Consider the following 26,950-nt stretch of genomic DNA (forward strand, 5'->3'; position numbering starts at 1 on the left):
ACAGGCATGATCTCCAGAGTCATATTGCCTGGGTTTGTATCCTACTCTGCCTCCTACTAACTGTGTCACCTTGGGAAAGCCTTGACTGCTCCATGACTCAGTTTCTCACCTGCAAAATGGAGATAACAATAGGTCCCATCCCATGTAATTGTGAGGATTAAATGAGTGTGTGTGTATGTGTGTGTGTGTGTGTGTGTATATATATACATATATATAGATAGTGCTTGGAACAATACCTGGTACATTAATAAGAGCAATATAGGTGTTATTTGTGATTATTGTGATTATTATTCTCATTGTTATTAAATTGGCAGAGAGCTTCCCGACCCCTGCTCTCCTTAACAGCCCAGAATTTCTGGGGGATGCTCCTGTTGACAAGGATCTGATCTGGTGGAACAGGGATTATGGCCAAAGATAGATACATCAACAAAATTTAATCCCAGGTCATGCAGCTTGAACCTACAATCCCAGTCACCCGAGGATAAAGGCCCAATACTTTAGGAAGAACTGGCTCCTTCCCTGTTCCCTTGCCCCCTCAGCCTTTAGACTCCTGAAGACTTTAGTACTCTGTTCTTTCATGGGAAACAATGGCAGCAGGAAGAAAGTCCAGAATCAGATGCTAGAAAAAAAAAATACTGCAACAAAAACAAATGGAGGAAGAGGTTGAGCTCTGCACACTCTCCATTCAGGGAAGTGGATCCTTCCATGTTTTACTTCTCCAGACTATCATTACCTGTTATCCAGTCTATCCCAACACATGTGTAACAGGCCTTCTCCAATTCATCTTACACTGATTTTAATTGAGTATTGCTAGAGCTGGGGTTCTCAACTTTGGTTGCACACTGGAATCACCCAGGGAGCTTTTAAAATGATTGATATCCACACAGAGATTCTGATTTACTTTTTTCAGAGTGTGGCCTGGGTATTAGGATTTTAAATAGTTCCCAAGTGATTCTACCATGCTATCAAGGTTAAGAACTACGGCCCAAATGTGTATAAGAATCACTGGGGAACTTGTTAAAATGCAGATGTTTGGTAGGTCCGGGGTTAGGTTCTGAGATTCTGAGTCTCTGATGAACTCCAAGGTGATGCAGATTTTGCTGGTCCATAGACCACACTTGGAGTAGCAAGGGCTTGGAGAGCATGATAATATGATTCCCTTGTTCAATAACATCATGGGCTTCCACATAAGATATCTCAGCCTGGCATCTTAGGCTGGCATCAGAGGCATTTAAAGACTCTAACAGCAATGGTTGTCAAATGTGATCATCTGAATGACTTCTGGGCAGGTTTAAAAAATTACAGATCCTTGAACCCTATACCAAACCTACTAAATCATAATATTCAAGGTACAGCCTACACAGGGTATTTGAAAACACTTCCCAAGTGGCACAGATGATCGACACACTTTAGGCACTGTGATATGCTTCCAAAATAGTTTTCCAGACTCATTTCACATCAATTCAACACACAAACATTTATTGTACCTGCCTCATGCTAGGTCCTACGGAAACAAAGATGAAACTAGTGTCATCCTTGCCTTTGAGGGGTTGGTAAGATAAATGACCAAAACTAGAATATTTACTATTCCCCAGGCATGGTCGAAACACTCACATCTCTGCTAACGGTCTTCTCCTTTTGAGAATGTCTAGGTTCCTCAGCACCCAGGATTGCCTGTCCTGATCAATCAAGGCAGACATCGTCTTTATCCCATTCGAGCCTCCATTCTTATCGCTCAAACTTACTCTGCTGGGTATTAAAATAGAACCAGAGAAGAAAAGGATTTACCAAACGTGAAATACAACAGTTGGCCTTTATGTAGTGACTTTCATGTGCCAGTCATTGTTCAAAGCACTTTACATATGTAATATTTAAAAATTCTCAAAATAACCTTATGAGATAGGTGTTATTACTATCCCCATTCTGAGGACCGAGGAAAGGGAGGCAACAGAAAAGTAACTTGCCCAAAGACATACCAAGCAAGGTTCACTCTCAAGCCTTATGCTTTACTGCCAAGTTGGTGACAGGGCTGACACTGGAATACTGTAACTTCTAATTCTCAGGCCTGAGCACTTTCCTGCTCATCAGTTCCTGTTTCACGACTTAAATTCAAGCACACGGGCGAGAACGAAGTCTTACATTCCCCACAGTGCCTAGTCAGGTTGCAAGCACTTAGTAGGTACTCGATAAATTGATTGGATGAGCTGTCCCATTGAGGGGAGGGGAGAAATGGGTAATGATTTAAACAAACAACAACAGCTATACAAGAGCAGCGACCTGCAGGTCTCACGTCACCGCCAGATCCCTCTTGACTCCCCCGCCAGAGAAGGAGGACCCTCCCGCGCGCTTTCGGAACGTCGGTGGCCCGGCTTCGGCTCTGCGCTCCATCCTCCCAGCCAGCAGGTGCCCCCAGACCCCCGGCTCCTCCTCCGCCTCCGTCACAGCCTCGTCCTCCCCCTCTGGTTCCTCCGCTTCCTGTTCCCTCGATCCGGGCCCGAAGCTGCGGGCGCCCGGGCGCCCGAGGCTTCCCGGTACGCTCCGCCAGGTAACCGCGCGGCGCGAACCGCCGGGCCGGGGTGGGCACCGGGTCCGCGCGGCCCACTGGGGAAGGAGGCGGCAGAGGGCCCGGGCTGGCCTCCGAAGGGGAGCGGGCCTCCTCCTGCCTCGGGCGCCCGAGGCCTTCCTGCGCCAAGCTGCGGCGCCAGCCGGATGCGGGGATAACGGTGCCTGGCTCCGGCTCTTGGTCCGGGCGTGGCCGAGCGTCGCAGGCACCGCGGCGCGGAGATGCGAGCGCCGTCTCTGCGAGGTCCCGGGACCCGCGCTCACCACCAGCCACGCCAGCTCCAAGGCTCCTGCTCGCCAGCCTGGCCCTGGAACGGGAGAAACCAGGAGAGGAGCCTTGGACCTTTGAGCGGCGATGGCCTTCCAAATGCCCTTTCGTTCTTTGGCAAAAACCAAGAGCAAAAAGCCGAAACCCACACAGGGAGTTCCCAGGGTCATAGAGTTGTGTCTGCCATTTACGAATGTCTGTTCTTTTATTTAAGTGTTTGTAAATGGGCTACTGTTTTCTCTGTTCTGCCAAGGAATTAGGATTCAGAGAAGAGGACTCTAAAAATACTAATAGGCATATCCAAATGAGCTGATCCGCATTACTGGCCAGTGACCCTGGCCTTTAGAAGGAGATAGGGGAGGGCAGTTCTCTTCACGCGGGATACTTTGTATTTCTGGCCCTTACTCTGAGAATTGGCCTTGATATTTTACAAAGTTTATTTCAGAACTCCATGTCAGAACTGGACCCGACTGTAGAGTTCTCCAGTCCTAGTCTCTTTCTTTCCTTTCCCTTCCTCTCCTTCCTCCTCCTCCTCCTCCTTATTTTCTTTTCTTTCTTTCTTTCTTTTTTTTAAAATGGGGTTCTAGAGGTTAAAGTGATTTGCCCACACTCTTATGGCTAGTCTCTCTAGGGGCAGAGACAGAATTGGAACCCAAGTCTATTATGGACACGTACTGTTTTCTTGAATGGAAATCTGATTTCAGATGAAAGCTGTACAGACCTTGACCTTCATGACGCCCTCTCTGGATAGCATTCTTGGGAAGTGGCTTGTGTATTGACTTCCACAGATATTATTTCACTGGTCAGAATAAGGTTAAGCAATAAGCATAGCCATGCAGACAATTTCTGCTGAGATGAAGCAGATATCTGATATGTTTTTGACTTTTTATTTGTACGTTTCAATGGAGGAACTAATGAATACTAATAACAACATCTTGCTCATTTTTAGATTTTGGTCCTGTGTGACCAAATTGACTCAGTTATAGCTGTTCTTGTCCTAACGTATTTGTCACCAGTACAGCTTTCTGGCGTCATTTCATTTTTAACTGAATAATTGCCTTAAGTATATTTTTAGATCTCAACAAAACTCCCCACCTCTTGAACCTTAGAATCCTTCTGCTTCACTCTTGGCAAATCTTTGGGTTGGATTTCAGAACTGAATAAAGCCAGGATTTCCCCCCAACCTCCAAGATGTCTGGACTCTTTGTTTAGTTCTATATTTAAGTTTATTCCAAGTATTGTGTTTGACTGATAAACCTGTGACCCAAATCCAGACCTCAGCTGAATTAAGTATCAGCTTAAAACCACATTAAACTGCCATGTGTCATGTGACCTCTCACAGAAACCAAAGTGGCAGTGTTCTATTTTTTCATGAGTGCTTTTCATTGGGGTTTTTGAACTGTAAAGATATTATTTAATACATATGCTTTATTATTTGTGTATTATTGTCCAAGCTCAGTCATCACTGGAGGGTTATTATTGACATTTACTTATCATAAAATGTGATGCCAGCCTACCAGCTCAGAGTGCGGTTCCTGGTTTCCAGTTTACAGCATTCACCAGTTGCTAATATGTTATCTCTGAGGAACTTGGAATTATAAATACAGCCATACTTAAATAGAAGATTCTTGGCTGTGTAGATAAGGAAAACAAGATAAGGCAATATATTTGAACTATTCTATAATAGAAATGAGGACATATACACAAAATGACCCAATGCTGTTTTCTTAGGGTGCATTCTTTGTTTTTCTGGTTTTGGTCTTTTCATCGCAGGATGGCATTAGCTCTGTGTCTGCAGGTGCTGTGCAGCCTGTGTGGCTGGCTCTCGCTCTATATTTCTTTCTGCCACCTGAATAAGCACCGAAGCTATGAGTGGAGCTGCCGGCTGGTCACCTTCACCCATGGAGTCCTCTCTATAGGCCTCTCTGCTTATATTGGCTTCATTGATGGCCCATGGCCTTTTACCCACCCAGGTAGGTAGGGGGTTTTCCCTTAGGGATTTATGATTTGGGGGTAGTCTTAGAAGCATGGGACTTTTAAACAGAATTTATACAATATTGAAGAATAATTCCCATTATAATTTTGTATTGGAATCCTCATTCTTCTTCATTGTTAACTCTGATATTGTCACTTGTTTCTGCTTTTCATAACTCTCTACTTTTAAAATAAATTTTAAATTGCTTGTTACAATTTAATCAGAAATATAAAAACCATAAAGCCAGTATCAACATATTCCAAAAGACACAAATAGAACTGTATTACACATATTGTTGTCAACTTGCAACTTTTACTTGACTGTCTACTCAAAAGACAGCATCTTTCCATGTCTATGTTAAGAGGATGAGATGTTCCTTATCCTATTTGTTACTAGATGTACAAGTGTTACTTTCATAAGTATGCAATTTTTTTTTTTTTTGAGATGGAGTCTTGCTCTGTTGCCCAGGCTGGGGTGCAGTGGCTCAATCTCAGCTCACTGCAAGCTCCACCTCCTGGGTTCGCGCCATTCTCCTGCCTCAGCCTCCCGAGTAGCTGGGACTACAGGTGCCCGCCCCCACGCCCGGCTAATTTTTTTTGTATTTTTAGTAGAAATGGGGTTTCACCATGTTAGTCAGGATGGTCTCGATCTCCTGACCTCATGATCCGCCCGCCTCAGCCTCCCAAAGTGCTGGGATTACAGGCGTGAGCCACCGCGCCCAGCCAACTATGCAAAAATTTTACCCCCTTGTATTAATTGGTTGGGGCTGCCATAACACAGTACCACAGAGTGGGTGGCTTAACCAGATGTTTATTTTCTTAAAATTCTACTCAAAAGACAGCATCTTTCCATGTCTATGTTAAGAGGATGAGATATTCCTTATCCTTTTTGTTACTAGATGTACAAGTATTACTTTCATAAATATGCAATTTTTATTAAAATTCTAGAGGCTACAAGTCCAAGTTCAAGTTGTTAGCAGGGTTGCTTTCTTCTGAGGCCTCTGTCCTTGGCTTGCAGATGGCCGCCCTCCCACTGTGTCCTTCCATGGTCACCCCTCTGTGTGTGTGTGTGTGTGTGTGTGTGTGTGTGTGTGTGTGTATGCATGCATATCTGTGTCCTAATCCCTTCTTTTAAGGATAACAGTCATATTGGATTACTCTAGTTACCCCATTTTAACTAGATTACCTCTTTAAAGGCCCTATTTCCAAATACACTCACATTCTGAGGTACTACTGGTTAAGGGCTTTAGCATATGAATTTGGGGAGGGGGGACACAATGCAGCCCTTAACTCCCCTGGAATATAATTTTTTAAAATATTTCTTTAGCTTCTCTTTCCGAATTTCTGAGTTTTCCCCCCAAACTGTCAAACCGATGAAAGCAACTGTTAAGCTTTGTGTTTTATATGAAGGTTCTAAATGGTTTCAAATATGTCAGGTCCTTAAAACCTACGTTCCTGGACATGAGCACACACTAACTTCTGGGGCCCTCTCCAGAATCTACTTTCAAGATAGGTTAGGGCCACTGAGTGTTCAATAACGTAACCCATTAAGCTGAGAAAAAAAATCTGACATTCAGGAAACAATTATCCAAGAGTCTGGAAATAAACCTTTAGCAGGGTAAAAAAAAAAAAAAAAAAAAAGTGTAGGATTTTAATTGAAGAAACAAAATAATTGGATTTTATGCTGTTCCACGGAGAGGACACAGATTATTGCCTGTGTTCACTGAAGAATGCAAACTCACTGAAGTCAGATTCATCAGAACAGCATTTCCTGAGGTCTGAACATCATTTAGTTTGATAAAGACCTAGATTTTATATTTTAGTCTTTCTTTGGCCCTCATTAAAAAGCATGTGCCTACCATTGTTTTTGTTTTCGTGTTCAGTAAGGTTTGAAAGACAACAACATAGGACCCCTGTGCAAGGTAGCACAATTCCCCGTCACTCAATTTGCTTCCGTCTTGGTTTATTTCAGGCTCACCCAATACACCTCTCCAAGTTCATGTCCTGTGTCTCACCTTGGGCTACTTCATCTTCGACTTGGGCTGGTGCATCTACTTCCAGTCTGAGGGTACCTTGATGCTGGCTCATCACACATTAAGTATCTTGGGCATTATCATGGCCCTTGTGCTTGGGGAATCTGGCACAGAGGTCAATGCAGTCCTCTTTGGAAGTGAGCTTACCAATCCCTTGCTACAGATGCGCTGGTTTCTCCGGGAAACAGGACACTATCACAGTTTCACTGGAGATGTAGTGGACTTCCTCTTTGTGGCTCTGTTCACAGGAGTGAGGATTGGTGTAGGAGCTCGCCTCCTTTTCTGTGAAATGGTCTCCCCCACGCCTAAGTGGTTTGTGAAGGCTGGGGGAGTAGCGATGTATGCTGTGTCTTGGTGTTTCATGTTTAGCATCTGGCGCTTTGCATGGAGGAAGAGCATCAAGAAGTACCATGCTTGGAGAAGCAGGCGGAGTGAGGAACGGCAGCTGAAACACAACGGACATCTCAAAATACACTAGCCAAGGCTTGCTCCAGATTATGGATTGGGTTAAGTCAGCCATGGGAACCAGGTTGGAAATATGACTGTTACGGAATTATGCTTATAACAAACTTAGGTTTCAAAAAAGGGCTAAATTTATGGATCAATTTGGTCAGTCTTCAAGCCGAGCATATATCAGTATTAAAACACCAACTTCTACAGTGGCACAGTTGTAGAAAGTGAGAATACTCCATGGTAGTTGGGAATAAGTCAGAACTGTGAAGTGAGTACAACTGGCATTTGTTTTCATTTGTGGTGACCCTGGGTCCTCCTGTCCCTGGGAGGTTTGATGTTCAGGCAGTTTAGAAAGGAACTGAAAAAAGATTAGTGCTATTTCTTGTTCCTTTGAGAACTAACTCTTTCAATAAACACTTATTTCTGCTTTTCATGTATCTATTTATCTAAGTTTACCCCATTTACTATAAAGTGAGGGGCTTTCAGAAAGAGACATGCCTTTGGGATTCTGAACATTAGATCGGGGAATTGGGCCGCTTAAACAGAGGGGCGTAGGAGGGCAGAGTGAAACTGTGGCAGCGAAGAGGAGCGTTACTGAACCACCTATACCAACTGTGCTAGAGGTGCCCAAGACCACTGCCAGGTTCCATAATTCTCTAGGAGGACTCAGTGGACTCAGCATATAGTCTTACTCATAGTTTTGATTTATTATAGTGAAAAGATTAAAAGAAAAATCGGTAAAAGGAAAAGGCACCTGAGACAAAGTCTAGGGTAAAGCAAGCATAAGTTTCCAGAGTTTCTCCCAATGGAATCACACAGGATACGCTTAGTTCCCCTAGCAGTGATTTGTGAAAACGTGTGAATGGGCTCTCTACTGGACAAGGTCATTACAGACTCAGTGCCCAAGGTTTTTACTGAGGACAGGTCACCTAGGCAGTCTTTCCCTGGCAGATAGCAAAATTCAAGACTTTCAAAAGGAAAGCAGGTGTTCAGCATAAGCCATATTGTTTGCAGAAACAGTTCAGACACAGTAAGCCAGTCTTATCAGTTAATGGTGGGAGCCCTTCCAAAATCTGAGTTCCCAAATGCCGGCCAGTGGCCAACCCTGTAATCAGGCCTCTCCAAGGATAGCAGTTTAGGCCTGCTATGTTAACTCTTTTCTGCACAAAACCTGTAGAGTTAGGGCTTTGGATATGAGATGAATGAAGTGTGGGTAGATTTACTGAGTCCTGTTATATGGGTTCTGCCCTACCAGGAAAACTATGCCAGTTCTCAGGGCTTTTGTGCATTAATCTCCAGGCATTTGAGGCTATGACTAAATTCCACAGGGATTTATCATGTGGATTCCACTGTGCTTGAGATGGCAGTTTAGATTTCAGCTCTGCTGTACATATTGCAAACTAGAACCAAAGACTTTAAAGTGTGTACTGGCCTCAGGGGGATGAGGTCAATTTTTTTTTTTTTTTCATTTTAGATACATTCCCTTTTAGTACTCCTGCTTTTCTTATTTTTATAAAATGGTACCACTCTATGAAGAAACTAATACAACAAGGCCAGTCTTGAAAGGAAAAAAAATAATAATTCTTAGTGTGACAGTCTCCAAGAGAAGCAAGAATATAAGCTTAGAACAAGGGGTTAAGAATCAAGAATTCCTGGGTTCTTTTAACTAATTTTGCTACTCACTTACCAGATCATTTGGATAGGTTACTTGTTTCTTCTTTGCCTGAGTTTAAACCTATTGTGAATGAATGAAATACCCTGTAGTATATTTCATAGAGACATTATATGGCATTTTATTAATGGAGGTCTTTCTTGTAGGGCTTTTATGAAAACATGAAGTATTTATTTATGTATTTATTGATTATTTATTTTTACCATGTTATTTAAGTCAATGGTGTTTGATTAGCTCAGTGGGTGAGCAAGCATATGGTGCGACTGGAGTCAAGTCTGGTCAGTAGGAAGTGTCAGTTCATTCCATGGCCACTGGTAATCTAATGTAATGAGTGGTTTTTTTTTTTTTTTTTTTAGAGATGGAGTCTTGCTCTGTCGCCTGGGCTGGAGTGCAGTGGAGTCATTCGACTTACTGCAACCTTCGCCTTCTGGGTTCAAGTGATTCTCCTGCCTCAGCCTCCCGAGTAGCTGGGACTACAGGCGTGTGCCACCATGCCTGGCTACTTTTTGTATTTTTAGTAGAGACGGGGTTTCACCATATTGGCCAGGCTGGTCTCGAACTCCTGACTTCATGACCTGCCCGCCTCAGCTTCCCAAAGTGCTGGGATTACAGGTGTGAGCCACCATGCTCAGCCATGAGTGGTCTTGAAAATGGAAAATGGTCTTGGCCACAGAAACCAGGCATGAGGGAGTGGTTGGAATGGTGTCAAGTCATCACTGTTCAGGAAACAGTAACTTTAAATGCATATTAACAGTGCATCTTTAAAAATGAATGTCATTTGGTTAAAGAGTTTTGCTGGGCATTGAGATAATCTGTCAGCATCTCCACTTCCTGTTTTTTTTCTTAATTTCCACTTTTTTTTTTCTATGATGAGTGCCCCTAAAATGCTGGTGAGCTTCTTTCCAACAAAATTGCAGTCAAAGTAGGATGCTGGGGAATGCTGATTTTAGCAAGACTCGGAGAAAAGAGTGGCTTGGCACATGAGCTTAAAAAAACAGAAAAAAAGCTGGCTCTTGAATTTTGGCACAGTGCAACCTGTTCCATACCAGATAAATGAACAGGCTTAATCTGGTACCAATTCTTTTTCTCTCTTACTCCTCAGAAATGAAGGGACTGCAGATATTGTTTTGGGAACACTTTCATGGGACTGTATGTAGATTTTTTTGAATGGTGAGAAATCTGAATAATTGGTAAGGGGAAGGGAATCCCTCATTTCAGCTTTTCTTGATGTTGTTACTAATAACTATGAAAAAACTTCTGAGAGAACAATGTGAACTGAAGATGACTCAGCAGTTAAGATGATGCTAAGTTTTGAAACCACAGGTAAATGAAGGGCTAATGAATGTGTGGTGTACTCAGACAAAATGAAGTACTCATTTGCACTGGATTACTATGTAATGATAACGAACACTGTTCAAGAAGGATTTATATTTCCATAAGATTTGTACTAAATTTTATAAAAGTAAAACAACTTTTTATATATCCAGAGTCTGGCTTTATATTTTTGTGGTGGTTTTTTCAAGAAGTTAAAAAAAGCCTTTTGACCTGTAGAAATGTTGACCTGTGTTCATACTTACTAGTGAATTTCACTAATCTGCTGTTCATTATCCATCATTCCCCCTATTTTGTCATTTTGGGGAGTAACAATTGACATACAGAAAACAGTTTGCCAAAAGAGAGAGGAAGAACCTTAATGTGTTTCTTTTTTTTTTTTTTTTGAGACGGAGTCTCGCTCTGTCCCCCGGGCTGGAGTGCAGTGGCGCGATCTCAGCTCACTGCAAGCTCCGCCTCCCAGGTTCCCGCCATTCTCCTGCCTCAGCCTCCCGAGTAGCTGGGACTACAGGCGCCCGCCACCTCGCCTGGCTAGTTTTTTGTATTTTTAGTAGAGACGGGGTTTCACCATGTTAGCCAGGATGGTCTCGATCTCCTGACCTCGTGATCCGCCCGTCTCGGCCTCCCAAAGTGCTGGGATTACAGGCTTGAGCCACCGCGCCCGGCCTTAATGTGTTTCTTGTTCTGCCACCTGTTTGGACACTTGCCTTGAAAATGGTGATGTCAAGTGAGTTGACATCAGAGACATCATCTGAAGACAGCTGGAGGCCCTGTCTTGAGGACTGTACTACCAAGGCCTAAAACAGTCTGGGACGCATAGTAGACACTTAATAAGCATGTTGAAATAATGGACAAGAGGATGAGAATGTGGTTTAGAATAATCCCCATTGGAAAACCTCCTCAAAGAGCATGTCCAGCGGATTGGGTCATCAATGTCATTTTTCTAGGTAAAGTAATACTGACCCTGAGGAGTGTGTTCTACCTAGACTGGCTTGACTTTCTGAAGGCATCCTATAGTTAACAGCCTTTACAACAGTTGAGCTACCAGCAGCTTTAAAGAGGCTTTCGGGTTTTTGTTTGTTTGTTTGTTTGTTTTTTAAATCATCAATGCTTTGTAGGTGACTATAGAGATTTTCATCGTTAAAAAAAATTAGTTCTGGAATGAATAACCACTGCTTAATTCAATCTTTTGCTTACCATCTTCTGAAGCTTTCCCACAGCAAAATGCCTTCTTTGCTCACAGCTAGAACCGTGGGTCTGTTTAAGTTTGGAAAGATCTTGAAAGCAGCTTGCCAAGAGGTTTTGTATGCAAGGAAGAGAAGGTGAATTAGGAAACTTTCCCAGTTTGTTTTATTCCTGAAGCTTAAGTACTGAGGCTTCCCTCAAGTATTAAGGGAAGGGAGGAACTCATTTTTAAAATGCATGATTTGATGAGTCATTGGGTTCAATTAATTTGATACTTAACACTGTAACATTATTAGAATAGGGGAAAATAAGATACTTAATACTTTTAAGAAAGATTTATTAAGTTTGGGAATAAGGTTTGCATTTTGGTCAGTGTGTATCTATAGAGAGATAGATGAATGGGATTCGTTCCAGTTACATGTAAACACTCAATTTAAGAGTCTTCAGGGTAGAATTGTCATGCTAGGATACACCAGCAGGTGGCAATGTGTCCTGGTTTCATCATTAGGAAAGTGCCTTGGCTAATCTGCTTCTATTCTTTCCAAAAATAAACATTACAAAATTAGCTGGCTGTGCCTTGAACCTAAAAAATCGAGCAATAAAGAGTCGTCTCTGGCCTCTGTTTATCTTTTCCTTTTTTTTTTTCCCACCCCCCCCCCCCCCCCCGTTCTAACTAACGTCAGTGTGAGCTCATGCCTCTATTCGGGGATAATGATCCTTTCATGAACTGTTGTGGAATGACTTTTTGCAACAGCATTGTTAAGAGGTAATTGTTTCCTCTCTCCACATCCACTGTTTATTAGATTTGATTTGCTACTTGGATTCCACAAAATGGCTGAAATTCCTTGCCACCAACATAGGTTTACGCTCAAAAGTCTGAAAATAGTTGGATAAAGGGAATAGCCACTTTAGACGTTTGCAGGCAGAACTGAAGACCTGTATTATATACGTGGTACCTAAATTGCCATAATACTGAATTATTCAATCATAAAACTAGATGGGTATCTAAATCTCTCTACCCAGCAGGGGGAAAAAACGAAAAAACGTTTGGAACCCTTCAGAGAGAACCGTAATGCTATCTACTGGATAAATATACTTCGTTTTCTTCTCCCATTTCTTTCCACAACACGCTTGTTAAGTCGCCATGGAAAGCACCATGCCTTCTCAATTTGGCAAATAACACATTTCATTTTGCCAAGGCAAAAACAGCCTAAAAGTAATATTTATACCGAGAAGCCCTGGCTGCAGTCCCCAGCTGCTCTCCTTCAGCCCTGCGCCTCCGGCTCCCGCCGCGCTCTCCCTCCGGAGCCGGCAGGTGCCCAGGTAAGCGGGGTCTGCGGAGGCAGCGAGGGGCGCCGGCGGGTCACTGGCAGAACGCTTGCAGCCAGAAGACAGGAGAGAGAGTACATTCCCTTAAGGAATAAAAGTTTCCAGGACAAGGGGGGCTGGTAATTTCCAAAGAGCCTCCCGGCACGATGTCCTCGAGATCTGGGGGGCGCTCTCGGGAGATCTCTGGTGAAAGTAGACTTAGTACAAACTGGCCTCGAAAGAGAACGTCTCGGCACTCAGGGGCCCAGGCGCCGCGGGAGGTGGGTGGGCCTCCCGGGGCTGCACGGGTCCCACTTCCCTCCGCCCCGCAGGACTACTTTTTCGCTCCCCCAAACAGGGCTCCGGCGGAGGCGTCCTTCAAGGGCGGGAGCGCAAGCCTGAACGGCGGAGGGATCCCGGGTGAGGCGGCTTCCCGAAGTCAGAGGGGAGGGGGCCAAAAAAGTCGGCGGGGGACGGGAAGCTCGAGCTCGCGCCGGACGCGGCTAGGGCCGGGAAGCCAGAACCGGAACCGGAACCCGCGCGCGCGCCCGCGGTTGCGCGGCCCCCCACCGCCGCCGGCCTCCTCCGCTGTCTGCGCGCGCTCCCGCGAGGGCCTCTAGAACCCGGCGAGCCGGCCCTGCGCGGGGAGAAGCCGCCGCCTCCGCCTCCGCCTCCCGGACCAGGGCTTCCAGGCCGGGCCGGACGGGCATCTCCCGCCCCTCGCGGGGAGCGTCGGGGAGTAGCCGCCGCCTCTGGCGACTGCGGAAGAGTCCGGGCCTCAAAGGGATGGGGAGCAGCCCGCGGCGCTGAGAGACACGGGTCCCTGTCACCTCGGGCCGCGGGACCCCTCCCCTGGCGCCCGCGGCTCGTCCCAGCACCGGGAGCCTGGTGGGGGCGGCGAGCAGAGGAGGAGCCCCGGGCCCGGGACATGGAACCGCGCGAGCCCGGCGCGGGACGGCCGGAGACGCGGCCAACGCTGCGGCCAGGAGCAGCCGGCAGCCCCAGATAGAGAGCCGGGAGGGAGGGCCCCGGCCCTTGCCGCGGCGGGGAGTTCGAGGCCCCGAGACTCCAGAGGAGGAGCCGACACCCGTCCCTGAGCTGATCCCGCCCCAGCCCCGGCGGGAGTCCCGGGTCCCCTTCCCACGGCGCGCGGACTTCTCTCTCTGAGGAAGTTTCTCCTTGTGCCTTCTGGAGGATTTCTCGCTAGCTCGACTCAGTCTGGACTGACTCGCTCCCTGGCTTTCTCAATTTGTTTTGGGAGATAACTTGTTTTCCTCCAACCCGCATCCGTTGACCCCTTCCAATCGGATGGTCTAGATGACTGAATGGACTTTTGAGTTGGACTTCTGTGTCCCTGACGGAGTTGGGCCTGATCCCAGAGCACTGGGGGTGGGGAGGAGGTGTTACTGTAAAATGCAAGTTGGATAAAAGGAGGACCTCTCGCCAAGGGCCCCAATGAGTGGCACACAGTCTACTATCACCGACAGGTTGGTATGAATTCCTCCTTCGCTCGGCCTCCGGGAATCGGGTCCGACCTAGCAGGGGAGTCGGTGATTGCAGATTGCCTTTGGCCAGCGAAATTGACAGGCAGAGGAAAGAGGATTGTTTCGGAGCAGTGCAGTTAGCCTGGGGTTGCTGCCGAGTTATCCAGTTGATTGGCTTTTGGAAATGTAATTTTTCCGGAGAGAAACTTCCCTCCCGATTCTCAGAGAAGGGGGAGGCAAAACCATTATTGTGGTTTTCCGCCTGTAGTGTGCATTAGGATTGTGTACTCGTTTGGAAATCAGAGGAGAAGGTCATTTTGGGTGAAGGTCGGTGCCTGAAGTCGGCTTGGTATTCCTGTATTATTTCTCAGCTTTAGCCCTGTCCTGCAGTAGGTTCTCAAGACAATTACATTTTAGGAATTTCTACCTGTGAACTTAATGTTGAGCCTACTGCATGGTGACCTGGGAACTTGATCTCTTTGAGATGTTGACCTGCACAGTGTTTAATTATTATCTAATAACTTTCCAGAATGTTGACATTACCAGTAAGTCACAGGTTCTTGCTGGAAGCAATGTCCAGGAGCTGAAGAAATGAGGGTAAATCATGGGGTTTGCTTTTAATTCTTGTATTTAAATATTTCATCTTCCAGAAACACTTGGCGTTTAAGAGATATAAACCGTAAGCATAGTATAAGCGCGCAGCTGAATTTGTTGAATTCTGTGTCTGTCCTTTATAGCACTAACCAGTGTTGCATGGTGGTTTGTGGCGAATGGAGCTAGACCATGTGTGATTGAAGTACAGTTTGCTTATCCTAAGTTACTTTTGTTTATAGGGCAAGGGATAAAAAGCATATTGATTCCTTGACCACATTTCATTTCTCAATTTCATTGTGACACTGCATGCCAGTCCGAAATGTCAGCTTGCTTTATTTTTAAGTTAATCTTCAAATCATTATATCATGAAAAAATAGATCAAGTCACTGAATTAGAGGGTCAAAGCTCTTTGATGAAAAGTGCAACAATAGTGCTTCTGCACAAAGTAGTCTAATTTCCTAATAAGAGTTTTACCCAATTGTAAGACTCATTTGTTGATTTTAAAAGGGCCAAATTCCATTATCATACCATAACAGCTACTCCAGAAACAGAACTTCCTCTTCCTGTTGATGCTTTCCAGCATCACATGAATGTTCACTTAAAAGAGTCCGTTAAATATTTAAAGTATTTATATTTACTCTTTGTGTATTTTTCAAAGTGGGTTTTCATTTTCAATGAAATAATTTTTAACTTTTCCAAGAATACACTTACTGTAAGTATTGACAATGCTTATCTTGCTTTCTTCTGGTTATCCCCATTTTTTCCCTTTCAGGGTGTTTCACTTCTGAGAAGTCACTTTTATGGGTGTGGGGATAATTGTTTTCCTGGTTCATTCAATTATGGCTCTTTCTGTTGAGCCTGTAAACAAAAGTCTTAGTAGGAACTAATGTAATGTTGGTTTTCATTGCGATGCTGAGGTGTTTCATTTATAGAAACAGAACGAACTCATTCCACACACAAGTGAGTTAAAAGCCCTCAAGTAGCGATTTTTCCTCAGCATTGCTTCTCAGAGATTTTCCTTGTCTTCTCGTTATCTTGGAAATAGAATCTTGGGACTTCTATCTTCTTTGTAACTTAGATGGCATATAAACATTCAATAAGGATGAAATTGTTGAAAGCCTGTTTTTTTTTTTTTTTTTTTTTTGCCAGGCACTATGCTAGGCACAAGAGATTACAAAATGAATATTGTAAGATTAATCTGCAGATTGGTTTGGGCATTAATGTTTTTTGAACAGGTTCAGGTGCTGCTGCCTAATTCTACATTTTTTTTTTTGTTTTTAAAGAAAAAAATCTTGGAAAGCCAATTAATAAGCACTACTGAGACCTGTTTCGTAGGAATTTTTTTTACTAGGGTCTCTTTTTATTAAGAATTATTCTTATTTGACCACATTTAAATATATTTCATAAATATAAAGCATCTGTTTGCTGTTAAGATAGTAGTTGTTCCTAATTTGAATATATGTTGTGGTGAAATCTGGAGGTACTGGTTTAGTAGTATTTCTCTGCCAAGGAGTCTTAACAAAGTTATGAGTGTATAATAGTTTCTAGCTTTGTCTTAGCCGTACCTCATCCTTTTTTTTGCAGTGTCTAGCTCTTACTGTAGGTATATTTTGCTGATTCTAGAGCTATTGGAAAATTAACAGCGCCAGTGTAGCTTTTTAGATAGAGATCCTTTCAAGTTTGAAGTGCTGTATGTGGTATGGCTTTGTTTCGTAGAGTGTGCAGAACCACCAGGCCAGCTGTGTGAGTTAGAGTTCTTTCATTGTGGTGCTTCTGACTACAGAGTCTGTCTGTCCTCAGTTGAAATCAGACTAGCTGGTTTTGGGCGTTGTTCTGTTTTGCAGTTTGTGGCAGGCGACACATGGCTGAACAAGATAAGGGTTTTATTCTTGTGTTAGGGACGTGCTGGGGCTGGGATGGAATTCAGCTATGTTTAGGCTCTGATTGGTCACTTTGGATACTTAGAACTCTGTTACATCCTGTTATTATTTTGCAGTTAAATCAACACATTTTGCTTGCTCTCTTCTCTTTCCCTTCATCTTTTACTCCCCATTCCGCACCCGTTTTCTTAAAACCTAAAACTCGAACTTTTTAAAAAACTTTGAACTCAAACTATGTTCACGGTAGCTGTTACTTCTATGTAGTATATCCAAACAGCTTTTTAAAAAATTCTAAGCAATTTATGAGCCCTGGAGTTTGTAGTTTTCATCATTTAGAATGAGCACTTGACAAGTGTAGAAATGTCTGATTGCTGCTTTTTAGTCTGCATTGATTGCTGCATTCAGTCTTAAAATATATCCCAATTTTTTCCAGTCCTCCTACATGTCTTTCTTGTATCCCTGATAATTTAGGGGTCCTATAGCAATTGGAGTTTCTTCTGAGAGGTAGAGAGGAGAGAATGCCCTTTCAGTAGACTCAGTAAATGATTTCAGGCCAGTGTCTATAACATTGAATTTTCAGGGACAGTACAGGTAGGAATGTTATAAGGTTCTTCCTTGAAATAAATGGACTTTGTTTTGGCTAGGGCTTATGAATTTTGTAGTTTTTGATTTATAGATAAAGACAGGTTTTTGATTTAATTTGTGTGTGTTTTTTTTTTTTTTTTTTTTTTTTGAGACGGAGTCTCGCTCTGTTGCCCAGGCTGGAGTGCAGTGGCCAGATCTCAGCTCACTGCAAGCTCCGCCTCCCAGGTTTACGCCATTCTCCTGCCTCAGCCTCCCGAGTAGCTGGGACTACAGGCACCCGCCACCTCACCCAGCTAGTTTTTTGTATTTTTTTAGTAGAGACGGGGTTTCACCGTGTTAACCAGGATGGTCTTGATCTGCTGACCTCGTGATCCACCCGTTTCGGCCTCCCAAAGTGCTGGGATTACAGGCTTGAGCCACCGCGCCCGGCCGATTTAATTTTTTTAAAGCACTGAATTCAGCTTTAAGCTGTTTAACTTAAGCAAATTTTTTAAGTGAGTGTGGAAACCTGTGACTTTATATGCCTGTACCCAGTAATTAGCATTTTCATTAATGATACTTTTTTCTGTCAAAATTGCTATATAATGCTTTTGATTAAAAAAAGAGTTACTCATATTTATATGTTATTTTCAATGTTGCATGAGTCATCTCTCTGCAAGGTGAAATTATTTGTAACCTTTTCTTGTAAAGTCAGCCAGTCGATAAGTACAAAATTGAAATGGGGGCTAAAGATCACAGTGTTTTGTATTCAGTTTTATCTTTGCCTGTTTAGTTCAGTATAAAATCTTGAGTCATAAAAGTATGCAATAGTACATTCACTTGCACAGTTTTACATGAGTCAACATGCAGATTCTAAAGTAACTTTTTTTTTAAAGTACAGTGTTGTAATCTTCCGGATTAATGGTACATTTATATGACGCTCATATTCAATGAGGTGACAAGAGAAGCTTTATTTGAAATCATTACAAAAATATGTTAACCTTGGAATACCACTTAACACATTGGTGGTTTCCAGTTGTTAACATGTATATATCATTGAGTTAACATGTAGGGTTTTTTTTGTTTTTTTTTTTTTAAGTCTTGCTCTGTCACCCAAGGTGGAGTGCAGTGGCGTGATCTCTCCTCACTGCAACCTCCGCCTCCCAGGTTCAAGCGATTCTCCTGCCTCAGCCTCCCGAGTAGCTGGGATTACAGGTGCCCACCACCACGTCCGGCTAATTTTTGTATTTTTAGTAGAGACAGGGTTTCACCACGTTGGCCAGGCTGGTCTTAAGTCTTAAACTCCTGACCTTAGGTGATCCACCTGCCTTGGCCTCCCAAAGTGCTGGGATTATAGGCTTGAGCCATCGAGCCCAGCGGTTTTTTTGTTGTTGCTGTTGTTTTTTTAACTAAGTTTGAGTTTTTAGTTTAAGAAATGAAATTTGAGGTGAACATTCATGGAATCTGTAAATGGTGAATTTTATACATTTTTCTGTGGAGCATTGCGATTCCAGGGAAAACAGTTGGAAAATATTTCATTATACATATGTGGTTGCCTCTTCTAAATGTCATCCAGAGGTGGGAGTGAATTGCTTCCCAAACTGATATGGGTCACAGAAACAGCAAGATAACATACTGGTTCCCAGGGAATTGAAGGGACTCTTTTGTATCATGGTTGTCTGAGATTATTAGAAATGTTTCTTATATAATTTCTTGTTTCCTAGAAATTGACCATGACACATTTTCAAGAATAGTAGCTTAACTTCCTGTGGTCTCTTCTGTGAAAACTTGGTTTTGATGATGTTCTTGAGCTTTATTTGAAGACATGCTCCTTTCCCTTATAATAATTACAGGTTTTCAAATTAGTGCCATGTGAATTAAAATTTTTAAATCAATAAAATTACATTTTTGCCACCTTTTGAGTAAAATACCATCATGTATGTAATAATATCCTGTGGTAGTATAATTCTTTAACATTTACAATATTTTCAGTTCAGTACAGGGCAGATCATGTTTCTGTCATTTACACTTTAAGCTAACTCATACAGTTTAAGTCAAGATTATGCAACTAGAAAGGACAGACCCAAGATTTTAGCCTTGATTATCTGGCTCCCAAGTCCCCCAAGGTGTTTTTTTTTTTTTTCATTTTAAATTATTGTCTTTCTTTGTACTGTATTTTTCTGTGCTTTTTTCCTTTAGTAACTCTCCAGCTTGATGAAATCAGTTGAATTTTTCTCTTACAGCATACTTTCTAGTACCTTACCCATTCTAATTTTAAATATCTCTTGAGGATAAAGCTTTTGTCACTTCCTCAGGAGACTGAAGCACAATCTGATAGATCTTGCTGTCAGGAAGTTTTTCCTGATCTTTGGGTCTAACTTTTCTTTTCAGTTGTCCTGTTACTTGTATGTACTTGCTGTACCAGGCTAAATAACGCTCTCCTCCCATTTTATGTTTGTATGGTATGATTCTAAATGTTTCAGACGGTTATTCATTATGCTTTCCGGTCCCCTTCCCTTACTCTTTGCTTAGCCAAGCTGTATACTTTCTGTTGATCCATTGTCTAAAAATCAACTTGTTTCTCTTAATATTTTATTAGCTTTTTTCTCAGTTGCTCTCCTAGTGCAAAAATACGGGTAAAGAGATTCTCAAGGTCATGTTGATTCAATTTTATTTTAGATAGTCTTTAGAATGGATACGAGATATGTCACAGTCAAATGAAACACATTTATACAAACAGCATGATTACCCAAATCAACTAATTAAGCAATTACTCATGTTCTAAAAGGCTTTTTACAAAGCGATTCTTTCAAATATGAGTACCCTCAGTGTAACAAATGTTATGAATTCTGTGACAGAAGGGTAGGGTATAGAAATAATGTTAGCCACTTTTGTTTGAAAATCATCTTGTTGCAATATGATGAAATACATCAGGAAGTTTCTTATTTTTTCTAGTGGTTTTCCAGTCCATTATCTTAAATTGTAGGTCAAAACATTCCTCATTGTTTGGTTTATTTTTACCTTATTGTTTTGTCTCCTCTTATTTCCACGTATTAGTGAAATAGCAATGCTTAGCAGTATTTTTTTCAGTAAAATGGATATTGTGAAAATTGAAATATTTTACTTTCTTGCTGTTGTATTTACAAGAATTGTTAATGACAAGACACAGTAATAGAAAAAGTGCATCTTTAGATTATTACAAAATCTATAAGACTGTAGACCTTTTGAATATTTTATTAGCATATTTTCTTTGGTACTAATTTAGTTTCAAATTATTGAAATAGATGTCCTTGTTTTGTATTTTGCTAATATTAATATTTTATATTTTGGTAATATTAAAATTTGCAAACATGCCAAATTTAGAGCATTTTACTTTTTCAACTTAGAATATCTGGAATCATCAAGATAGTCATACAGGAAAGACCACTGTAAGGCAGCTTCTAACTCCAATAGAAGCCTATGAAGCTAGTGCCTGGACAGAGGCTGTGTCTAAATTACCTGAGCATATATTGTTGACTTTTTTTTTTTTTTTTTTTTTTTTTTTGAGACGGAGTCTCGCTCTGTCACCCGGGCTGGAGTGCAATGGCCGGATCTCAGCTCACTGCAAGCTCCGCCTCCCGGGTTTACGCCATTCTCCTGCCCCAGCCTCCGGAGTAGCTGGGACTACAGGCGCCCGCCACCTCGCCCGGCTAGTTTTTTGTATTTTTTAGTAGAGACGGGGTTTCACCGTGTTAGCCAGGATGGTCTCGATCTCCTGACCTCGTGATCCGCCCGTCTCGGCCTCGCAAAGTGCTGGGATTACAGGCATGAGCCACCGCGCCCGGCCTGTTGACTTTTAGTAAAAGAAAAAATACACTAACTTTACCTCTTGAATTAGCATGGACCAATGCAGTTCAGATTCATACCAAAACAGGATCTTTTACTAATTCAAATGCTGAGTCCTGGTTTTTGAGCTCATAGTCACATGACAGGCCTGGGTAGCTTCTCAGTGTCTAGAGACAAGCAAATCGACTGGCCAATGAAAAGTAGGTTTCCTGTCTTGGACTGCAAGTAACAATTCATGCAGAAACTGGAACTATATAAGAAAGGCTGGTTTTAGTTAATGCTTTCAATTAGCTGCTTGTCACACTGCTTTTTCTTTTGGTGTTATATAACACATTAGAGTCATTTAAAGGTATGCTCTCATACTACAGTTTTTGTCAAATATTACATATAAATGTTGATTTTACATTCATACACTCAAAAGATCAAAGAGGACTTTGTAGATCTTTTGTGGATTCAAAAAAATGTAGATTATTTTGTTGTAGAAAAACTGGCCAGGTGGAGTGGCTCACGCCTGTAAATCCCAGCACTTTGGGAGGCCGAGGCAGGCAGATCACTTGAGGTCAGGAGTTCAAGACCAGCGTGGCCAGCATGGTGAAACCCTGTCTCTTTTAAAAATACAAAAATGAGCCGGACCAGGTGGCACATGCTTGTAATCCCAGCTACTCGGGTGGCTGAGACAGGAGAATCACTTGAACCCGGGAGGTGGAGGTTGCAGTTAGCCAAGATTGCGTCACTACATTCCTACCTGGATGACAGAGCAAGACTCTGTCTCAAAACAAAACAAAACAAACAAAAAACAACAAACTGAAGACTTCATCAGCCTCTGAAGGACTGATACCTGAAATTGATCTTGTAATGCCGAAAGTGGCTATATGTTGTCCAGAAGAGTAACAGATACCCCAAATACACTTAATACACAAGAAATCTTGTGAAGGTGCTTAGACATATCCTTCCATAGATTTTAGACGGGTTATCTGCCTGTGTTCCAGACACAAGCCGATATGTTGTGGTTTGCCCAGTACGGTCTCTGTGGTTTACTCAGAGGAAGTGGTTCTTGTGGATGAAGGTCTGATCTTTTCAGAGATTGTTGGTGGCACATGCACTGTCAGCCTATTTCCTGTTTTATTGGCTGTTTAGCAAGACCTTCTCAGGGCAAATGCTGCTGAAGAGGTATTTAAATATTTTGTATTGGCAGGATAGATGGTTATAATGATGTATTATTATATCACTACCTCTCAGCTGATACGGGAGTTAAATTAATGTTTGTGAAGTGCTTTGAGATCCTGGGATGAAAAGTACAGACATGTTCTTAGTCATTTGCAGGTTACTGCTATGTTCAGATATTGCTCTCTTGAAGTTAAAACATGTTCATGTAGTGAAGTGTTATTCTATCAAACTTGATTTCTGTAACCATTCAAGTGTTGTTTTATCACAAGAGTCATGATTAGAATTTTTCCCCTTCTTTCAATGCTCCTTTATTTTTACCCTATAAGAGTTTCCTTAATAGATTCCTTGCTCTAGTACTGGTTAAGGCATATTTACCAAACTTGACACCTAGCAAGCTTGTCCAACCGGCCTTATTTTGCTGTTGTTCTTCTGTTTTGTTTTGTTTTAGGCTTTCAGCAGCCTGAAGCCATGGTTTCTAGTTTCTGTCTCTAGTGATAAAATGGAAAAGAGGGATGAGGCAGGGGCTTTATTGGCCCAACCAGAAACAGAAGCTAAGAACCCATGACTGTATTCTCTCTCTTGGACAACCCTGACTAGACCAAAGTTCTTTGCCAGTTTAACTGGCATACTAAAATAATGAAATTGTGAGGATTTCCTTTGAAATTAGTAACTGTACCATCCATATACAAAACACTGTATTGCTTTGCTGAAACCTGAAATTGAGCAAACTGATAGAAATGCATATGACATACTCCTATACACACACACACACACACACACACACACACAGTATTTAGCCTTGGACATTAAAAAAATTAACAATGAATGGGGGCAGGGAGAGGCTTTATCTAAAGCTAAATTGTTAGCTAATACTTGAGTTCTTCAAGGGTATAAGAATAGTTCTTCATTTTTAAGTAATTATCGGTAGGCTTATTATATTTTTATTTTTATTTTTCAATACTGAAAAGCAGAAGGAAGAAAAATAAACGGCCCAAATGATCCAACTACCCAGATGCTGCTGCTCAGGTTAAGCACATACACACACACACATACACACACACACAAAATTCAAATCATATATAATGGTATAAAAAAAGTATTCCTACACACCTGTTAGTTTTCATACCCTCTCCTCATAGGTAACAGTAGTTAAATTTTTTTGGTTTATCTTCTGAAACATTTAAAAAATATACCAGCCTATAATTTTATTTTTTGCACTTACTCCATAATAAGTGTATCTGTCAGCTTTTGCTAGGTTATGCTGCTATAGCAACACTATGAAATTTCAGTGGCTTGCAACACTGCTTTTCTTCTTGCTTTTGTTACACCTTGTCGTCTGTGGATTGACTGCAGCATTGCTTCACGTTTCTTATTTTGGAACCCTGGCTCAAGGAGCATCCCCTGTCTGGGCTGTGCCATTATTGTGGATGAGGGAAAGAGCAAAAAAACAGATGCAGACATACAATGGCTCTTAAAGCTTTCACTCAGTCATGGTGTATATCACATCAGCTCACATGTCCGTGGCCAAAGCAAGTCATATGGTCAGAGCTCACTGTCAGTGGGGTAGAGATGTATATAGTCCTTCCACAGGTGGCATTGCAAGTCGCATGATAACAGATAAGGCTGTATAAACCTCTTAAGGAAAGTGGAAGTTAAATAATTTGGAAGAATAATATAGTCTACATCAACAAGTTCAGTAAATGCTTGTTAAATGGGTTATTTGGAGTCCTTGAAAGTTTTTTTTTTTTTTTTAAGTGGGAAATTCAAACATAAACAAAAGTACAGAGAATGGTGTCATTAACCTCCATGTTCTCTTCATTACTTCAGCTGTTAACAATGTATGGACCATCTTGGTTTATCTGTTTTCTTTCCCCCCTTCTCACTGGATTATTTTGAAGCAGTTTTTGGATACTATAATTTCACTTACAAGTATTTCACTAAGTAACAAGTATTTCACTAAGTATTTTTAAGAGATAAAGTCTGAAAATGTGACTTCTTATAGTAAATTATTACTGTCTGAGGTAATAGTACTATAGACTGATAGGTATCAAGCAGCAGAGCACGTTAATAGAGTGTATCTAGAATTTGACAGCCCGACCTTGTTTTGATTTCATTTTGAGTATTTCTGGAGGAGACTTACAACAGAATGTCATCTACTTTTCCAGTCTCTCCTTTTCTCTCTCTCTCTCTCTCTCTCTCTCTCTCTCTCTCTCTGTGTGTGTGTGTGTGTAGCAGAAGCAGGTAATTAACCTCTGGAAAAAATAACATTGCAACAGATTTGATTTGCAGAGGTTTCATTTCTCACTGAGCCTCTGTTGGAATGATGCCAATTGAAAGGAATCCCAGCTCTTAATGGCTCCAAGTCTTCTGGGAGCTCTCGGTGATGTTATTTTCTTTGGAGAAGAACATCAGAATCATTTATAAAAATCCTGTGTTCACCCATGCCATTTGCTCTGTGGAGAAAGGATCTATCATATCTTTAAGATGATCTCTAAGATGATATAAAAGTAAAGAAATTCATCTATCTAATTTTAGTGTAGAAATCATTAGTGCCACTTTCAGCTGCTCACGTTAGTTTGTCTTGAGGGCCTGAAAGCCTCCATTTTGATTCAAGATGTCGTAGATTTTATTAACATTCAGTATAGCCAGTAAGTTTGTCATTTCCATGGTTGTAGGGAATATGAGGCATTCTGTTATGGATCTAGGATTACAGTTTCACAGGACATTCTTTTTCGGGGGGTTGTTAGGTAATAAACAGTGGGACACAAAATAAACAGATATACTCTCTTCAGTTTGTAGATTTTCAGGTGACAATGAGGTGGCAAAAGAGGATTTGTGCAGCTTAGGAATTGAATTATTGTATGTAACATGATGGAAATATTTTGATATAGTACCACTATCAAATTAATTTTATTTTCTTAACTAACTTCTTTCATTGTGTACAGAGACACTTATATTACAGTAGTCTTTATAGATATCCAAATAGTTTTAGTTTTTTCTAATTACATTATATTGCTAGTCTCATTTCAGAGTCCATGTAGGAACTACAGTAGAAAAGTAGCTATCATTGGCTTGTAAATAAAATTACTTAATTTTGAGTTTTTCTTGGGAAGGAAAAACCAGTTTTTCAGAATCAGTGGAGTTGATTCTGGCTTTGGTTACTTGGGACAGTATAGTCTATTTAAAATATAAATAAATAAAAATTTGCCCATGAAGAATAACTTTGACTTGCCATGATTCATATTGTTTTTCTGTTGTTGTATCACAATTGAGAACATTAGTTCTAGAGGTAATAGTTTGTCAGTACGAGTTGAGTAGCTCTAATCCAAAAATCCAAAATCAGAAATGCTTCAAAATCTGAAACTTTTTGGGTGCCATGTGCCACAAGTGGAAAATGCTATATATAAGTACATAATACAAACTTTGTTTCATGCACGAAATTATTTACAGTAGTGTATAAAATTACCTTCAGGTGGGGGCCAGGCATGGTGGCTCAAGACTGTAATCCCAGCACTTTGGGAGGCTGAAGCGGGCGGATCACCTGAGGTCAGGAGTTCGAGACCAGCCTAAACAACCTGTCTCTACTGAAAATACAAAATTAGCTGGGCATGGTGGTGCATGCCTGTAATCCCAGCTACCCAGGAGGCTGAGGCAGGAGAATCACTTGAACCAGGGAGGTGGAGGTTCAAGTGAGCCAAGATCATGCCACTGTACTCTAGCCTGGGAAACAAGAGTGAAACTCCATCTCAAAAAAAAACCCAAAACAATAAAAAACAAAAAAAATCCCTTCAGGCTGTGCATATAGAGTGTACGTGAAACAATGAATTCTGTGTTTAGACTTGGGTCCTATTCCCAAGATACCTTACTATGTATATGCAAATGTTCCAAAATACAAAAAAATTCAAGATGAAACGCTTCTGGCCCTAAGCATTTTGGGTAAGGGATACCCAACCTGTACCTTTGTTAGGATAATATACTTGTACCTTGGTTGCGTTTTAGTTGCAATTGTTAGTTGCACAATTTGGGGGAAAGTTTGAGGTCTGTATAGTAGTTACTGTATTTACCAAGAAGCCCTGCATGATTAGAATTCTTGAGACAGTTATAAAGGTGAATTGGGTGTGTTGCCTGGATGTGAACAGTGAAAAAGGAGAAGCTTCTCACCATGCAATTATAGCTTAAAAGGATACAAGGTACAATTCTGTTTCCGAATATAGAAAGTAACTCAAATACTATATGGATATGTAATAGTAATTATATTGATTTTGACTCCCTGGCCAACTTTTTTTTGAAGCTATCATTTTTGTCAGAGATAAAAAGTAGCTTTTAAAGGAAAGATATCTTAGCCCTTAATTGTGTATGTGTGTGTGTGTGTGTATTTATTTATATATTTTAGCCTTTGTAAGAGAGGAGCAGTGGAAGGGAACTGAAGGATGATATAGAGAAAAGAGCCTGGGTTTTGGTGTGTTAGATTTGTTCTGTTACTAGCTGGGAGACCTTGGGCAAATTTACCTCTCATTAGCAGTTTAATTTTCTCATCTGTAAAAATGAGAATAATACCTACTTTGCAGAACTGTCATAAAGATTAAATGATGAGAGTGTGTGTAAGTACTTAGCACATAGAGAGGTCAGGAAGTTATAGTAGCTGTTAT

At 41.6% G+C, this 26,950-nt stretch overlaps 2 protein-coding genes across 6 annotated transcripts in view; both read left to right on the plus strand.

Annotated features, from left to right (window-relative positions):
- The first annotated feature begins 2,224 nt into the window (after window positions 1–2,224).
- On the plus strand, window positions 2,225–10,449 carry TLCD5 (TLC domain containing 5). Of its 3 annotated transcripts, none has more exons than XM_033206009.1 (3): window positions 2,225–2,545; window positions 4,604–4,803; window positions 6,777–10,449. In XM_033206009.1, the coding sequence occupies exons 2-3, from the start codon at window positions 4,605–4,607 to the stop codon at window positions 7,313–7,315; spliced, it is 738 nt and encodes a 245-aa protein (XP_033061900.1). In that variant the 5' UTR covers window positions 2,225–2,545; window position 4,604; the 3' UTR covers window positions 7,316–10,449. The 3 variants fall into 3 exon arrangements, with proteins under 3 accessions (XP_033061900.1, XP_033061901.1, XP_033061899.1); XM_033206010.1 differs by having other exon boundaries at window positions 2,263–2,531; XM_033206008.1 differs by lacking the exon at window positions 2,225–2,545 and having other exon boundaries at window positions 3,432–4,803.
- A 2,956-nt stretch (window positions 10,450–13,405) lies between these two features.
- The window catches only part of ARHGEF12 (Rho guanine nucleotide exchange factor 12), a 149,686-nt gene continuing 136,141 nt past the window's right edge, over window positions 13,406–26,950 (plus strand). For 2 of the 3 annotated variants that reach the window (XM_033207811.1, XM_033207812.1), the window contains exon 1: window positions 13,406–14,274. In XM_033207811.1, the coding sequence (XP_033063702.1) occupies window positions 14,243–14,274 (32 nt within the window). In that variant the 5' untranslated portion in view covers window positions 13,406–14,242. The remainder of the gene's footprint in view (window positions 14,275–26,950) is intronic. The other variant, XM_033207814.1, reaches the window with a different exon arrangement.

This window comes from Trachypithecus francoisi, unplaced genomic scaffold (genome assembly GCF_009764315.1).
Source record: "Trachypithecus francoisi isolate TF-2019V2 unplaced genomic scaffold, Tfra_2.0 Lachesis_group8, whole genome shotgun sequence".
NCBI classification, from domain to species: Eukaryota; Metazoa; Chordata; class Mammalia; order Primates; family Cercopithecidae; genus Trachypithecus; species Trachypithecus francoisi.

Coding starts and splice junctions, on each gene's coding strand:
- TLCD5 (XM_033206008.1), top strand. CDS start 4,539: ATGACCCAATGCTGTTTTCTTAGGGTGCATTCTTTGTTTTTCTGGTTT. Junction 4,804..6,776: donor ATGGCCTTTTACCCACCCAG/GTAGGTAGGGGG, acceptor GGTTTATTTCAG/GCTCACCCAATACACCTCTC.